The sequence below is a fragment of the Mesoplodon mirus genome, assembly GCF_964341445.2.
Source record: "Mesoplodon mirus genome assembly, chromosome: 19".
NCBI classification, from domain to species: domain Eukaryota; kingdom Metazoa; phylum Chordata; class Mammalia; order Artiodactyla; family Ziphiidae; genus Mesoplodon; species Mesoplodon mirus.
In genome coordinates this window covers 28,026,555-28,044,551 of record NC_138995.1, presented here as the reverse complement: position 1 = coordinate 28,044,551, position 17,997 = coordinate 28,026,555, and the positions used below count along the sequence as shown (strand labels likewise).

The following is a 17,997-nucleotide window of genomic DNA, read 5'->3' as shown; positions in this document are numbered from 1 at the left end:
TGAGACTAAGACTGGGACAAAAAGAAACTAGGACTAGAATTCAGTCCCCTTCCTATTCTACAGTAGTGTTCTTTGCATTTGAAAATGGAGAGAGTCTCAGAGAAGTAGCTAGTCTCATTCGGAAGTAAAGATTTGTTTTCGAACTAGAAGAAATGTGGATTCCTCTCGGGAGAAAGCTTGGATATAAAATGTGCCTCTCCTAATTTGGCAGCACACTACAGGTCTCAGTGTAGTATATTTGAGACTGAATGTTGCAGATTGTTTTTTTTTAATGGTCAATGAAGCTGGATCATTTTATCTGATGGATGAAACTAATTTCTGCCGTATAGTTGCAAAAACTTTGGCTTCTCAAGTTAAGAGGCTTAACATACTATCTTCCTACCCTCCAGATTGCTTGATAGACTTAATTTCTTTCTTTAAAAAACAAAAATGAAACATTTTTCCCTGATTCAAGTATTGGTTGGTTAGAAATTGGTGAAGTCTGATGTATCTTTCCCCAAATGTAGGATTTTAATGATGTTGCCATACTTACAACTTTGCTTCACATGGACATTGTTCTGGTGATTCTGAATCTTTTTGCCTGTACAGATAGGGTGTGGTTTTATGGAATAAGTCACTCCTAGAATACACGCAGTTTCTAAAACTTTGAAGTCTGTTCATAGACTTATTTTAACTCCTACTGCTTGGGCTTCGGTTTTGAAAAGATGATCAAAGAGTTGGGCTTGGACATAGATCATTAATCTGAGAAGCTAAAGGATAGTTCTTGTTCAGGTCAATTAGAGAATAGTTATCTTGTATATATTTATGGGGGTTTGGGAGGAGCAAGTCTCCAAGGGTGCATTTTGACTTATCTAAAATATCTTTTGCCTTTTCATGAGCATCTACCATGTGACAGGTCTTTCACATACTCATCTCTAATCTTTTTGAGAGTTTGGGAAGGTATTATTCTCCCATTTAAAGATGAGAATGAAGTTCAAAGAAATTAATTTAGAAACTTGCCCAAAGTCACCTAGCCTCCAACTGCTGGCGAAGAATTCAAACCCTGGTCAAGGCAGCCTGTGCTTCTTTCCCTGTTGAAGCCTCTTGCCATGGAGAAAATGACTCTGCTCTGCTATCTTAAACAGAAAAAGAATGACTTGGAAGCCTGTTGGGGGCTCCCAGACTATTGAGGGGTTTGGGAACTAGACAGGCTCCAAGGCACCGTCAGAGACCAAGACACAGGAAGTACAACAGCCAGTGTTTTAGGGACCAGGATGCCAACACTGCTGCCACAAGGGTCCTAACCATTCCTCCATGTGGGGTTACAGACACTAGGCGTCTGATGGGAGGGTCCGGTTGGCCAAGGTCACATCTTACCCCTCCATCTCCAGAGCAGGAGGCAGGACACTGTATCTTCATTACATTCCCCATAGCAGGAAGTGGTAGGGATACTGGACAGCAGAAGAAAGGATGGTGTCCACCACATAGGGAAGGAGTCAATGTATTCCCTAAACAACAAACTATGGATAAATGCTTTTTTGTTGTTTGTTTTTAGTAATGTTGCCATTACTAAAGTTTACGTGACCAGAACATACAGATCAAAATAATCACCCCAAGTACCAAGCTAGCTACACTGTTCTCTCATTTATCTGCCTCAGCTGATGGAGACCATAGTTATAGTTCTGCTGGGAATGTTTTCACGTTGAAAGAGGGTGTAGTACATCTGGACTGCTCTTTGGTATGTGAGCTCAGAGGGCTTTTTTTTTTTTTTTTTTTTTTGCGGTATGCGGGCCTCTCACTGTTGTGGCCTCTCCCATTGCGGAGCACAGGCTCCGGACGCGCAGGCTCAGCAGCCATGGCTCACGGGCCCAGCCGCTCCGCGGCACGTGGGATCCTCCCGGACCGGTACACGAACCCGCATCCCCTGCATCGGCAGGCGGACTCTCAACCACTGCGCCACCAGGGAGGCCCTCAAAGGGCTTTTTAAGGTGTATCTCTGCTTAGCAGAGGCACCTACTTCTTAGCCTGTAGAAGTTGATCTGTGGTTAAAATGATTAGAGTTCCCCCTCTGTCTCCAAATGCCACTTTACTGTGAAATTCATCCAGGCATAGAAGACATTGCATGGTAAAGTCTTCTCTTAGCCAATTCTTGGTGGCCGGGAATCTTCTAGGAATTTCTTTCAAGTGTTCAGTGGAGGACTTCCTAGGACATTAGAAAGGAAAGATAGAAAAGAATTGCTTGCCTTTTGCCTATGCCCCAACACCCCACAAATAAAAAGTAAGTTTTTACTTATTTGTTCAGGCTTTGAAAGGAATAGCAATGTGTTTTTTCTAATGGACTGGTGAATATCTTCTCGGCCTTACGCTGAGAACTTATGCAAGTTCATTTAACTCTTGAGTAGTCTGAATAGTGCATTCAGAAGCTAATTCAGAAGCCTCACTTTGGAGAACACTCATCCGAATTCAGTATGTTGTGGTCCGAGTAGTCAAGGAGCATCTTGGAGCCCTTTTTCCAATCTATCTCCTCACTGCATTGTCACATAGAATAAGCAGACCATCACCAGGATCTGAGATCTTACTTGGATTCAGCCCACATTTTCAATGCCTTTCTCCACTATAATCTTTCACCATTGAGCCGTAAAGATAGCAGTTGTCTGATACGCATGTTTCCTCTGTATTTTCTATTTTCTTCTTATAAGTGCTCAAAATAATTTCTTAAGATCCCACCTACCCTTTTATGTTAACAATAAAATAATTGTGAAATAATTAAAAGGCAGTAAGTAATAAAAGAAGCTGCCAAGGACCTGTGTGATGTTCAAATATCTCAGAATACCTATTAGCTGATTACCCACTATAACCTTCTGTTGTCTCCAGTTTTGAAATCTCTGAGCATTTGGGTGTTTTGAAGTGTACTACATGAAAGAAAGGTGTTTGCCCACACCAGCCTTGGAATCAGAAAATTCCAAGGTCCAAACTTGACTTTTTTAGTAACATGTCCTTGGGCAAGCTGGTTGACTTCTCTGAGCCTTATTTCCTCTTAAGATGGAATATAATACCACCAGCCTCAAGGTGGTTCATGAGAATTAAATGAACTAACAGACGTGAAACTTGGGAAAAATTTGTTGGTGAAGTCACACTCTATTCTGACTCTATGTCAGAATTTTGGTATCTTCCAAGAACTGTAGGCTCTCTCCCTTCATCCAAAATGCTTAGAATTCTAGCCACCAGGTTAATGGAACACAGCAGGCAGAGCCTTGCTAATCTTCTGGGCCCTCTCTCCCTCCAGGAAGGCTACGGCATTGGGGACGACGAATACTCCTGTGCATACGATGGCTGCCGGCAGCTGATTTGGTACAACGCCAGAAGTAAGCCTCACCAACACCCCTGCTGGAAAGAAGGTATTCATTCCTCTCCATCATGAATTTATTAATTAGGTTAAGACATCTGGTTATGATGAGGCATTTATTACGTTAGGCTTTAAAATCTTTTAATGGAAAAAGAGTAAATGTGAAAAGGGATATTAGCTTTTGTATCCCCTACCATAGATGTGAACCGTACTCTCCTGATATTCACCTCTGATGGAGCCCTTCCTTTAGCAAAACATTTCAGACTATAAAATTCTTAATTTAGTGGGAAAATGATCATCTTAAGATTAATATGAATTCTAGTTTCCTCTCTGGGTATATGTCTTAAATCAAAGCAGCCGTGGAGATATTGAGGAGACTGAAATTATAATGCCAATAAAATAAGGTTATTTTCAGAGAATTGGCACTGTTCAGTGGACACATTCCAGGGCTCTCTAGGGCAGCTTTTAAAGATGACTTGAGTACTGTTAGTCTCAAACACTTTTGCCCAGCCTCATTTCTCCAGACATTGGGCTCAGGATGCTGCAGGGCCAGGACTCTCAATCAAAGCTCTAGGATTTTAGCAAGAATATATCTTATCAACAGCATGATCTTTTTTGCCCCATTCAGTTTTTGTTTCCAACTGCTTTGCAATATCCAATGTCCTAGACCCATGAAAACATTTATTAATGAAAGATTCAAACAGCGTAGTTAGAGCCACAGTTGATTTGTTAAACACTTATACCAAAAAATTTAAGGTGAGTGTTTACCCCTAACTAAATACAGTGAAAACAGGGCTTCCCTGCTTCAGCACCACTGCACCGGAGGGTAGTATTCTCAAGGGGCCTCCTGGTGCACTGCCTTGTTCTGAAGCTATAGAGTCATATGGTAGGGGATGGAACCTCTGGAAAAATTTTATTCCCAGCATTGGAGCTAGATGGGGGATATAGCCCAGTTTCTTCTCCAAGCTGCCCTCTCTCTGTTTCCTGCCGCAATCAGCATTATACATGTAAACTGAATTTTCAGGCATGCTGAGAGAGCAGGAATTTGACCTTTGCTGTGAGGGGACAGCTTCTCTTAATTAACTAATAGCGTGGAAAGGAAAAAACCTGCAAAGCCCACATAAGCCCTCATTTTAAGGGTTTGCAAGTTAAAGGAACATAACACTTCTTCATTTTTTTAAAATACTTTTCTGATATTTTTTTGTTGTCGTTGTAAATTTATTTATTTTTGTCTGCATTGGGTCTTTGTTGCTGCACACGGGCTTTCTCTAGTTGCGGTGAGCGGGGGCTACTCTTCATTGTGGTGCGCAGCCTTCTCATTGTGGTGGCTCCTCTTGTTGCGGAGCATGGACTCTAAGCATGTGGGCTTCAGTAGTTGTGGCACGTGGGCTCAGTAGTTTTGGCCCACGGGCTCTAGACCGCAGACTCAGTAGTTGTGGCACACTGGTTTAGTTGCTCTGCGGCATGTGCGATCTTCCCTGACCAGGGATCAAGCCCGTGTCCCCAGCATTGGCAGGCGGATTCTTAACCACTGCGCCACCAGGGAAGTCCCAACACTTCTTCATTTAACAAAGCATAAGATAGAGGTACTGTCTGCAAAGACTGTCTTGTTTGTTTTTTAAATGATTTTTTAAAAGATTTCTTAAGTTTATTATAAAATTTGGAAAATAGGGGTAAAAAGCAAAATGAAACCAAAATCTCATGTAATTCCTCCATCCAGAGATTTCTTTAAAACACAATCTGGTGTGTATATATAGATATGTATTTTTTTTTATTAATTTACCTTTAAAATTTTTTTAAAATTTTTATTGGAGTATAGTTGATTTACAGTGTTGTATTAATTTCAGATGTACAGCAAAGCAAATCAGTTATACATATACATATATCCACTCTTTTTTAGATTCTTTTCCCATATAGGCCATTAGAGAGTACTGAGTAGAGTTCCCTGTGCTATACAGTAGGTCCTTATTAGTTATCTATTTTATATATAGTAGTGTGTATGTGTCAATCCCAATCTCCCAATTTGTCCCTCCCCCCACCCTTATCCCCTGGTAACCAGAAGTTTGTTTTCTACATCTATAACTCTATTTCTGTTTTGTAGATAAGTTTATTTGTACCCTTACTTTAGACTCCACATATAAGCGATATCATGTGATATTTGTCTTTCTCTGTCTGACTTACATCACTCAGTATGACAATCTCTAGGTCCATCCATGTTGCTGCAAATGGCATTATTTCATTCTTTTTTATGGCTGAGTAATATTCCATTGTATATATGCACCACATCTTTTTTATCCATTCCTCTCTTGATGGACATTTAGGTTGCTTCCATGTCCTGACTATTGTAAATAGAGCTGCAGTGAACATTGGGATGCATGTATCTTCTCAAATTACGGTTTTCTCCTGATATGCCCAGGAGTGGGATTGCTGGATCATATGGTAGCTCTATTTTTAGTTTTTTAAGGAACCTCCATACTGTTCTTCATAGTGGCTGTACCAATTTACATTCCCACCAATTTACATGTACCAATTTACATTCCCACATTCCCACCAAAAGTGTAGGAAGATTCCCTTTTCTCCCCACCCTCTCCAGCATTTATTGTTTGTATATTTTTTGATGATGGCCGTTCTAACTGGTGTGAGTTGATACTTCATTGAAGTTTTGATTTGCATTTCTCTAATAATTAGTGATGTTGAGCATCTTTTTTTTTTTTTTTTTTTTTGCGGTACGCGGGCCTCTCACTGTTGTGGCCTCTCCCGTTGCGGAGCACAGGCTCCGGACACGCAGGCTCAGTGGCCATGGCTCACGGGCCCAGCCGCTCTGCAGCATGTGGGATCTTCCCGGACCGGGGCACAAACCCGTGTCCCCTGCATCGGCAGGCAGACTCTCAACCACTGCGCCATCAGGGAAGCCCAAAGCATCTTTTCATATGCTTTTTAGCCATATGTATGTCTTCTTTGGAGAAATGTCTATTTAGATCTTCCACCCATTTTTTAATTGGGTTGTTTGTTTTTTTGATATTGAGCTGCATGAGCTGTTTGTATATTTCGGAGATTAATCCCTTGTTGGTTGCTTTGTTTGCAAATATTTTCTCCCATCCTGAGGGTTGTCTTTTCATTTTGTTTATGGTTTCCTTTGCTGTGCAAGAGCTTTTAAGTTTAATTAGGTCCCATTTGTTTGTTTTTATTTTCATTACTCTAGGAGGTGGATCAAAAAAGATCTTGCTGCGGTTTATGTGAAAAAGTGTTCTGCCTGTGTTTTCCCCTAAGAGTTTTATAGTATCCGGTATTACATTTAGGTCTTCAATCTATTTTGAGTTTATTTTTGTGTATGGTGTATATTTTTTGTTGTTACACTCACTATGCCTTGAACAGCTTTCCAGGTTATTAAATAACATTGTTTTTAATGGCTTTTCAATATTCCATTATATAATAGTACTATATTAATCAATGCCTCAAGGTTAGACAGTTACATTTTTGTCTTTTAAAATTATTATATAAAAAAATTATAAACCATTCTGGATTTTCTCAGGATAAATCCTTAGAAGTGAATGTTCTCTGGCAAAGGGTATACAGAATTTCAAGGCTTTTGCCATATATTGCCAGATTTTCTTCCAGTACCACTGAGGGTCAGTTTTTCTTGTGATCACTTTATAATTTCATGTATTTATCTTTGACAATTTATTTATTTATTTTTATAAATTTATTATTTATTTATTTATTTTTGGCTGCATTGGGTCTTTTTTGCTGCACTCAGGCTTTCTCTAGTTGCGGTGAGCGGGGGCTACTCTTCACTGTGGTGCATGCACTTCTCATTGGGATGGCTTCCCTGTTGCAGAGCAAGGGCTCTAGGCACACAGGCTTCAGTAGTTGTGGCACGTGGGCTCTTCCCAAGCCAGGGATCGAACCCATATCCCCTGCGTTGGCAGACAGATTCTTAACCACTGCGCCACCAGGGAAGTCCCTTTGACATTTTAAAAAGCAAAAACTTTATGAGTGAATATGAATGCTTTAAAAAAAAAAAACATGTTTGGGGGCAGTTGTTATGTCAGACAGTTTTGTTTTGTTTTGTTTTGTTTTGTTTTGTTTTTTTGGCTGTGCCTCACAGCTTGCAGGATCTTAGTTCCTGGACCAGGGATTGAACCCTTGCCCTCGGCAGTGAAAGCACAGAGTCCTAACCACTGGACTGCAAGGGAATTCCCTCTCAGAGAGTTTTAACTCTCACCAGAGAGGCAAAAAAATTCATGATTTTGATCTTACCATATTTTACTGATCCCAAAATGCACATTTTCGCCACATTTTCACATCTTTGAAATTGGGATGCATCTTACAATTGATGACTTTTCATAGATTAATTGGCAGCATTTTCCTCTTAATGGTACATCCAAATATTGATGTAAACGGGTCAGATCAGTTGCAGAAGAAGCAAAAACGATGAATATGTTGACTACAGGGCTATAAAAACAGACTTAATACAGTGACATTAAAACCCTGAGACAGCAGAATCTCCATATCCTAACAGTGTTTCACTTTATCCTCTAGGAGACACAGTAGGATTTCTGTTAGACTTGAATGAAAAGCAAATGATTTTCTTTTTAAATGGCAACCAGCTGCCTCCTGAGAAGCAAGTCTTTTCATCTACTGTGTAAGTACCTTCTCTCAGTCAAAAATTTGAGCAGATGCATGGAATGTACTTTTCTCCAGAAAAGAAAAACAAAAGAACTGTCCATTTATGTAGTAAGTTGTGATGAGAAATCACTGTATTTCAAGTAATTGGAGGCCCATTTGATCTTACCTAAAACCCTCCCAGAGTTTGATATAGGAAGATAAGAGCAGGATGTTCTCTGGTTCACAGTCCTGTCTAGGTTAATAAACAGAATGTCACCCTTCTTTCTGCTCAGGTATGACTTATTCCCATTTTCTGAATACCACTTTGTGTATGAGCTTTACTTTGTTTTTATGAATTCTCTTGACCTCTGTTCATTTTCATTTGTAGATCTGGATTTTTTGCTGCAGCTAGTTTCATGTCATATCAACAATGTGAGTTCAATTTTGGAGGAAAACCATTCAAATATCCACCATCTATGAAATTCAGCACTTTTAATGACTACGCCTTCCTAACAGCTGAAGAGAAAATCATTTTGCCTAGGTAAGGAATCTGCAGTCAAAGAGACCACACTGGCCATGGCATAACCAATGTTGGGCCTTTATGGTCTTAAAGGTATCTATAACATAATGTTGTAATCCTAGCTCCTGTTCTGGCTCAAAACGCAGGTTTGTAACGAGCCCTTCTGCACTATACTTCACCTTGGACTCAGTGTCCCAAGGCTTGAGAGTGGCTCAGTCAACAGTTTCCAGATGAACTAGAAAATGTCACACAGTGATGACAGCCCTGCCTGCAGTGGCAGAGCCTCCATAATATCCCAGGAACAGAAGGGCCACTTGTATCCCAGCTCAGAGATCTGAAGTTCATTCTTAGAACTTCCCTTCACCTTGTCTCGGTGCCTGACAGGGATTCTGAACTTCAGATTCCTCTTAGTGAAAGTGTGAAGTAACACCTTTCTCATCTGTCATACCCCATCATTTTTTTTATGTAGCCTGTCTTCTTGGATGCGGCCCATAAACAAGTCTGCCTTCTCACATACGCCCTGAAAGGTAAAATTGATCCATCTAAGAGTTCCCCTGGAGGCTGGCCTTGGTTAAAACTCCTTCAGCATTTAGTTAACCACCCCTGCAGAATTAAACTTTCCAAAAGTCAGATGGCAATAGGCGCCAACTGTCGGAAGGTCTTCTTTTATGGGCACCTTCTCTTGGTACCACATCACTTTGGCGCCCAAAGTGCAGCCTGCCTTGAATAAGAACAGCAGAGTTACAAGCTTGGGCAGTCCTATAATACGCTAGACTTTGTTTTTTGTGACAGTGACACCAAGACAGGAGTTGTTGGAGACTGAGTGGCCTCCTTAATGCGAAGGGGTCCTTTTTTACTCATAGGAATAGTATTCTTTTCTGACTTCAGGGTAGGAGATCATGGTCCTGTTTCTATCTGGCATTTTGTAAATTGTTATATATTGTAAATCCTCTCTATCTCTTCTTCTATTCATTCTTTTTTTTTCTTCTTAAACTTTTTATTACGGAAAACTTCAGATACACACAAAAGAAAAAAAGAATAGTACAATAAAGCACCGTGTACCCACCTCTCAGCTACAGAAGTCATCTACTCACGACCACCTGCTTCTCTTACAGTTTTCCCTCATCTCTGTTAATAGCTCCATTGTCATTCCAGTTTCCCTGGCTGTAATCCTAGAGTATCCTTGACAAGACAGGGTATGACTTTCTGCCATTTCCACGACAGATCCCTCAGCAAATCCTGTGGGCTGTGCCTTCAGTATATATCCCAAATCCAACTACTTGTCCCTCTCCCTGCTACCACCATGGTTGAAGCCTCCATCATTTTTCACCTGGATTGTTCTTGCCCTGCCCTTAAACTGTAGTCTCCCTATTCCTGCCTTAACCCGCTTTGGTCTATTCAGCACAACCTCCAGAATGATTTTGTTACAACATAAATCAGATCATGCACTTCTGTGCTGAAAAGACTCTAGTGGCTTCCTCTCACTTAAGGTAAAAGCTTAAATCCTAGCAGACTCTATATGATTTGTCCCCTCCTCTCCTCCATTACTTCTCTGACCTCCGACCCTCTCCCATATGCTCCTGCTCTTTCAGCCATCCTGGCCTCCTTGCTGCTCCTGAAACATACCAGGTCTACTATTGTAGCCCCAGGGCCTTTGCACTAGAATGTTCTGCTGTCGCAGTGCTTCCTGCTACTAGAATGTTCTGATGTGTGTTTTCCAGTACCACTGAGCAGTTAACTCGATTCTGACACTGTCTACCTGGAGATAGCATCAGATCCCACTGGTGAAGGGCTCAGTCCTGCAAAGACTGCCCTTTTCTCCCACTTTAGATGCCAGTCACAAGTCCAGGTTATGACCAACTGGCTGTAAATTGGAGGCTCCCATGACCTCCTCCCTGGGTTTGATTAATTTGCTAGAGCTACCACCACAGAACTCAGGAAAGCAGTTTACTTCTTACTAGGTTACCGGTTTATTATAATAGTATATAACTCAGGAACAGGCTATCTGTGCATGCCAATCTCCCTGCCTCTCACTTGTTCACCAGCCCTGAAACTCTTTGAACCTTGTCCTTTTGGGTTGGTAGGGAGGCTTCATTACACAGGGCTGGTTCATTAAATTATTGGCCTTTGATGATTGAACTCAGTCTCCAGCCCACTTCCCATCCCAGGAGGTGGGGCAGAGGAGAGAGGAGGGAACTGAAAAGTTCCAACCTTCTAATCACCTGGTTGGTTCCCAGTCCCATCCTTAGGTACCTAGGGGGCTTTTTAAAAGCCGCCTCATTAACAGAACAAAAGATCTTTCTAGCTCTCTTAACTTATGAATCATCGAGGGTTTTAGGAATCTGTGCCAGGAATGCAGATGTAAACAAAATATATTTTTTATCGTAAATCACAGTTTCTCTCCAAGATGCCCGCAAGGCTCACTCTCTCACTCCCTTCATGTCTTCACTTAAATGTCATCTTAGTGAGACCTTCCCTAGCTGCCGTATTTAAAATTATAACTCCCTGCCTCTCACATACACACTCCTTATTCTTCTCCCTGCTTTATTTTTCTTCACACTACTCATTAGCATTTAAAATTCTGCATATCTTACTTTTTAATATGATTTATTGTCTGTTTTCCCCCCACTGGAGTGTAAACTCTCTGAAGGCAGGGATATTTTTTTAGTCCTCTCTTCACTGCTGAATCTCCAAAGCTTGGAACAGTGCCTGGCACATAATAAGGCCTTATGTGAATTGAACGAATGTTTCCTGTTTCTCTTGGCCATCCATCAGGCTGTACCTTCAGCAGAGCAGTTCTGCATGTGTGCCTCTCCAGTCCAAGCTGAGTGAAAGTATAATGCGAGGGTTCTAACCCGATGTGTCTGGACTTCCAGGGTGACTATGATGATCTATCATAAACACCTTGAAAATTGTGTGTGTGCATTTTTCTTGGGAAATGCTCTATGCGTTTCCTCAAAATCTTAGAGATGTGTGACTTAAAACGTTAAAATTTGCTGCTAGGGACTTCCCTGGTGGTCCAGTGGGTAAGACTCTGCACTCCCAATGCAGGGTGCCTGGGTTCAGTCCCTGGTCAGGTAACTAGATCCTGCATGCATGCTGTAACCAAGAATTCTGAGTGCCGAAACTAAGACCCGGCACAGCCGAGATAGACAAGATAGATAGATAGATGATAGATAGATAGATAAACAAAAAAATTTTTTTTTTAATTTGCTGGTAAAATAAAAAGAGCACTGGACTTAGAACCAAAAGACTTAAATTTGATTCCTGAATCTGTTTACTGTGTCTGACCTATACAAATCATTTCCTGCCCTTTTCTTTGTAAAATGGGAACAACCACGCCTCCTTCATTCTCTATTTTAGAAAATCATTGAAAGATTGAAATGAGATGTGTTGTGTGAAAACTTTACTGAACAAAGCTTAGGGAATACATGGTAGACTCACATGTACAGAGCATTTTCAAGGCACTTCTTATGCATCACTGCTAACAGGCCCCATTTATTTGTTGACAAAATAAGTTTCAAACTGTGTTTTCTACTCAGGCACAGGCGTCTTGCTCTGTTGAAGCAAGTTAGTATCCGGGAAAACTGCTGCTCCCTGTGTTGCGATGAGGTAGCAGACACACAATTGAAGCCATGTGGACACAGGTAAGAGGGTTTGTTTGGTCATTTCCTGTTTTGTACATTATATTAGACAAAGTTTCATCCTGTTCCTGAATTGCTTTTTACAGTGTTACCAGTTCCATAGCTGTTCATCAAGGTTGATAATATCCAAAGTGGGCTGAATGAGGAATTAGAGTTTGCCAAGTAGTACATGGCTGTCTTCCAGAAAGTACCTGAAATAGAATAAGCTGCTTGATATGGAAGGCCTGTTTTTGTTTTACTTAATTTACTCAACACTATAGATGAAACACAGTTTTTATTCATAAAATGTAAAAGGTTTAATGCTAATTATGAGCCTCTTGGGAAATCCCTTTTAATTTTAGAGCCTTCTCATTTACTTATTATTCACCCTCCTAAGCATTGAGATGGCAGCACCTCCCTGCCATCTAACCAAATTTCAGTTGTCTGAGATAAGGGCGGCCTGGATCCTATAGAACAGAGTGTCTAAAACATCAGCAAGAGCAGCAAGGAAGACAGTCCCTAAAAAGGCCATCCCAGCTAAGGTTAGAAACGGGAAGAGGAGTTGGGCAGTGTGCTGGCCTTGGCCTAACCCAGGCGTGTGTGCTGATTGTGTATGAGCAATACCTATGCTGATGTTCCAGGCTAGCTCCCTGCAATTCATCACACCCCATACCCTGCCTTGCTCTTATTCTTGACATAGCTTTAGCTAGCAGGTCGCCTACGGGTCCAGAGCCTGGAATGATGGACCCCAGTTTTTCTCCCCCAGGTCTGACTCAGCCTGAGCCCCTGACTCTGCCTCTGTACATTTGCCATCTTATGAAATGGGTTGTTATCTAATCATCTGGTAAGGGACATACATGCAGTGAGTTTATCTCATTTCACCACTAGCTATACCCGTCTCTCTTCTGAAGGAAAGGCACAGTGACTCCAGCTGTGATTATTCCTCTGTATCAACTCTCTAGCCCAGAATGCCTGAGGATCTGGGCTTATTTATCTCTGAGCTTTCTGGCCCTTCTTGGTGGTTTTGTGCATAATAAGGGCTCATGAAAGAGGGCTGAAATCTAAAAACTTAGAACCGGGTATCTTAAGTATGACCACAGTCTCCTTACTAGATATATCCAAAACAGAGTTGGAAGAGGAAATAAAAGAATTATAAGAAAATTTAGCTCCACTTTCAGCAACAACAATTTTAGAAGGGTAGAGGTTAAGAAGAGAAATCTGGCTAAATGGAATGACATGAGCCAACCCCTAGAAGAGACTGAAAATCTAAGCATTCCTGTTACCATAGAAGAAATTGAGATGATTATCAAAGCTACCTTTGCCTCCGCTGCTAAAAGCACTAAGCCCAGATGGTTTCACAGGTGAATTCTTTCAAACTTTCAGGGAATAGATAGATTCTATTTAAACTTCTCCAGACCACAGAGATAATAGGAAAACTACAATATTCTTTTTACAAAGCCTGCATCATAATCATATGAAAAGCTGACAAAACACAAAAAAAGAAAACTTATGTGGGACTTCCCTCATGGTCCAGTGGTTAAGACTTTGCCTTCCAATGTAGGGGGTGTGGGTTTGATCCAGGTCCAGAAGCTAAGATCCCACATGCCTCACGGCCAAAAAACCAGAACGTAAGACAGAAACAATATTGTAACAGATCCAATAAAGACTTTAAAAATGGTCCACATCAAAAAAAATCTTAAAAAAAAAGGAAAGAAAATTTATGAATATAAAACTAAAAATCCTAAATAAATTATTACCAAATAGGACCCAGCAACACAACCAATGGGGCTTATTTCAGGAATGTAAGGTTAGTACAATATAGGAAATCAATTCATATAATTTCCCAAATAGGCCAAGGGACAGTGGAGCAGAGAATTAACACTTTCTCCAAAAATGCTGAAAAGGTATTTGTTAAAATTCAGTATCCATCCCAAATGGATAGAATACTGCAAAACAGAAATGGATGTAGGGAATAAAATAGTATAAAATAAGAATGGATGGATACTTCCTTAGCAATATAAAAGATGTATATATCTCAGCCGAACACTAGCATCTTTTTAATGGTGTCACACTGGAAGCATTGCAAGAGATGCTGGGGACAAGACAAGGATACCTGCTATCAGCACTGTGACTTGCATTGTATAAGCTAAAACAGTTAGACAAGAAAGAGAAAAGGGATTAAAACTGGAAAAAGGAGCAAAATCATCATTTGGAGATAATAGCTTACATAGGTAGATATCAGGAGAATTGACTAAAAGCCTATTAGAATCATTGTGACAATTGAATAAGCTAGCTGGTTACAAAAAATAACTTAAAACAATAGCTTTCTATATATAAATAACAACTAATTAGAACAAATATTTGAAGGTCCCGTTTACAATAGACAAAAAAAAAAAGCTTAAGAATACATTCCAAGAAATATATGGTGCCTATCTGAAGAAAACTTTTAAACTACCAAGGAATGTAAAGAAGACTTGAATAACTGGATCTGGTCTTGGATAGGAAGACCTCAGTGTCGTAAACGTGACAGTTTTCCCTAAACTGTAAGTTTTATTTGGTCCATATAAAAAGGACAACATGGGGCTTCCCTGGTGGCGCAATGGTTGAGAGTCCGCCTGCCGATGTAGGGGACACAGGTTCGTGCCCCGGTCCAGGAAGATCCTACATGCCGCGGAGCAGCTAGGCCCATGAGCCATGGCTGCTGAGCCTGCGCGTCCAGAGCCTGTGCTCCGCGACGGGAGAGGGCCACAACAGTGAGAGGCCCGCATACCGAAAAAAAAAAAAAGGACAACATGGGTTTTCGGGTTTTTTTTTTTTCCTTCTGGAAATAGAAATGCTAACTTAAAAGTTTATGATACTAAGGCAAGAAAATTCTGAAAAAGAAGAGTTATGGAGAGGACCAACCCTACCTACCACATCTTAAAATATGTTAAAATAAATGTTAAATTTGCAACAACATGGGTGGACCTGGAAGGTATTATGCTTAGTGAAATAAGTCAGACAAAGAAAGACGAATACTGTATGTTATCACTTATATGTGGCATCTAAAATAAAACAAACGAGTGAATATAACAAAACAGAAACAGACTTACAGACATAGAAAACAAACTAGCAGTTACCAGTGGGGAGAGGGCAGGGGCTAGATAGGGGCAGGGGATTAAGAGGTATGAACTACTATGTATAAAATAAATTAGCTGCGAGGATATATTGCCCAGCACAGGGACTATAGCCAATATCTTTTTTTTTAATGTATTTATTTATTTATTTTTGGCTGCATCCAGTCTTAATTGAGGCACACAGGCTTCTCTCTAGTTGTGGCGTGCGGGCTCCAGAATGTGAGGGCTCAGTGGTTGCAGTGCACGGGGGCTCTCTAGTTGTGGGGCGTGGGCTCAGTAGTTGGGGCGCTAGGGCTTAGTTGCCCCGCGGCATGTGGGATCTTAGTTCCCCGACCAGGGATCAAACCTGCGTCCCTTGCACTGGAAGGCAGATTCTTAACCACTGGACCACCAGGGAAGTCCCTAGCTTTAATTGGAGTATAATTTATAAAAAATTTTAATCACTATGTTGTACGCCTGAAACTAATACAATAATGTAAATCAACTATACTTAAAGAAAGGTTAATAGTTTTGTCCCAGTATATGAAAAGAATGACACAACAATGGAACAGAAGCCCAGAAATAGAACTGATTACAAAGAAAAATTTAACATATGATAAAGGCGTTATGTCAAATCTGTGGTGAGAGAAGGACTATTCAGCAAATGATATTGGGATAGACGGCTAGTTGTCTGGGAAAAAGTAGCATTGTATCTCTACCTACATATACACATCTGTATGTATAGGCTATGTACATATAGACTTTCTGGAAGAATGCACATGAACTTTTAACTTATTCCTCAGAAGAGGAAGATTGAGGATCAGAAATGGAAGAGAGACTTGCTGTTTATATATTTACTTTTTGGTTTAGCCATGTGCGATTATTACCCTTTCAGTTAACATGCTTGTTAACATTTTAGGTGGAGTCAGCAGATCGTCAGTCTGACCTTCTGAAGCACTGACCTAACTGGCATTTATGTCTTTCTCCTCAGTGACCTGTGCATGGATTGTGCCTTGCAGCTGGAGACCTGCCCATTGTGTCGTAAAGAAATAGTGTCTAGAGTCAGACAGATTTCTCATATTTCATGACACACGTGAAGAGGCATCATGGACTTACTTCTACTCAATTCCAGCCAATGTTGAAAAGAAAAACAAAGAAAAAAAAATCTCTAATCCGTTGTACGCACATTGAAACTTATAGCCATGGCCAGATTTTATGCTAAAAAACGATAGTTTGTCAAAGACAAAATTCTCCCAGAATCTAACCCAACTTGCCAGCCCTGAGAAATTCCTTTTAAGGCCAAGGAAAGCTGAATGCTAACAGCTAGGCCTGCGGTACTTCCACGAGAAACAGTAGGAGACAATGCCCTCCTGAGCGCTGAAACCACACCGGATTTCTCCAGGTTGGGTTCATTTGATTGTTTAACACAGGATGTTTTGTCTCATATTCTAAAGTTTTTATTTTGGGCAAAAGTCATTATGGAGAAGTAAATGACAGCGTTTCTGGGTTAAGCATAACTTCCCATTGGTCAGAGAGCCACCGGTGTGTTAAGCATGGATATTGCAAGACTTGAAGCTATGAAACTAGAATCACACAGGTCAATACTACAAGCAACATGGAGGGCCTGAAAGAAGGTGCACAGACTGTAGGAAAAAACCCAAATTTTTGATATTTCAGTGATTCCAAAGAACATTCTAGTTTTTTTTAACTGCAGAAAATTGGTGGTATTTTCACATTCATGGTGTTTTTATCCAATTTCAGTACCCACATTTTGTGAGGAAAAAATGTTTTAACAATGCAGGAGGAATTCTTAAATTAATCGCAATGTTAGACTGGAGAAAATTTGGTATTTAGGGTATTTTTAAGCTACCATCAAATGAGGTCTCTCTGTTTTTTGTTTAAAAAAATTTTTTTAAATCAGTATTGTTTTTGGAAGTAATATACTTTGCAACTGTTGAACCAGTAGTCTCAAAAACTCTTAGAGGTCAGTCTGAGAGCATGTATTCCTATTGTTTAAAATAAATACATGTTTTTGAATAGTAAATTCAATCATGGATTGTTGACTACGTCTTCATCCAAAGTGTTATTCCCTCTCAGGGTCTCTGGTGAAGACCTTCAAGAGTTTGGTTTTTTCTCCCAGAAAATTGGAAGGTAGAATTGTAAATTCATAGAACTTATTTTATAATGGTGTACCTCAGCAGCTGCCTTTCAATTTATGCCAAGTCCTTACTGAGTTTATACTTGAATAGTAAATATTTCTTCTGAGTTTTACAGTGTCTTAAATTCAGTGCACATTTTTTTCTTCCTTTCCCACCCTTTATTGTTTGTAGTTTATTAAATTGTCCTATTACAGAGCTGATTTCCTTCCTGGCCGTACTTGTTGGGGTGCTGGATTTTTTCCATGTCTTTAGTCTTCCGTAAATTCAAAAATATATATAAATATATATATATATATATGTTCTCTTCTTTAGCTTGTGGTGAATACAGTAATTTGCATTGAAGAAATAAAACATTTGTTGCCTTTTTTGACTAAGATTTCACAACTTTCATTGGTGCCTGCTGCTAAGCTTCCAAGATACTATACTCTCAGGTTTATACTTTCCGGGGTAGGACAGAATCAAGTATTAGAGTTAAGAAACAAGGTTAATCACTTATTCATCCAGCAAACCTTTATTGGACACCTAGTATATTCTGGGCACTGCACCTACATGGTATACAAAACAGATCTGTTTGTGGCGCTGACATCTGGTAGTGGGGAGAAAACTATTTTTTCCTTATTGTAATAAATTTTTGGTGCCCTGAAAGAAAATAGGGTGCCTTTGAGAA

General features: G+C 40.2%; 1 protein-coding gene across 2 annotated transcripts in view; it reads left to right on the top strand.

The window, feature by feature from the left end:
• Nucleotides 1–17,700, top strand: part of RSPRY1 (ring finger and SPRY domain containing 1) — a 46,620-nt gene extending 28,920 nt beyond the window's left edge. For both annotated transcript variants that reach the window (XM_082606782.1, XM_082606783.1), the window contains exons 11-15: nt 3,266–3,377; nt 7,868–7,970; nt 8,322–8,474; nt 11,996–12,100; nt 16,163–17,700. In XM_082606782.1, the coding sequence (XP_082462908.1) occupies nt 3,266–3,377; nt 7,868–7,970; nt 8,322–8,474; nt 11,996–12,100; nt 16,163–16,259 (570 nt within the window). In that variant the 3' untranslated portion in view covers nt 16,260–17,700. The remainder of the gene's footprint in view (nt 1–3,265; nt 3,378–7,867; nt 7,971–8,321; nt 8,475–11,995; nt 12,101–16,162) is intronic.
• The last annotated feature ends 297 nt before the right edge of the window (nt 17,701–17,997 follow it).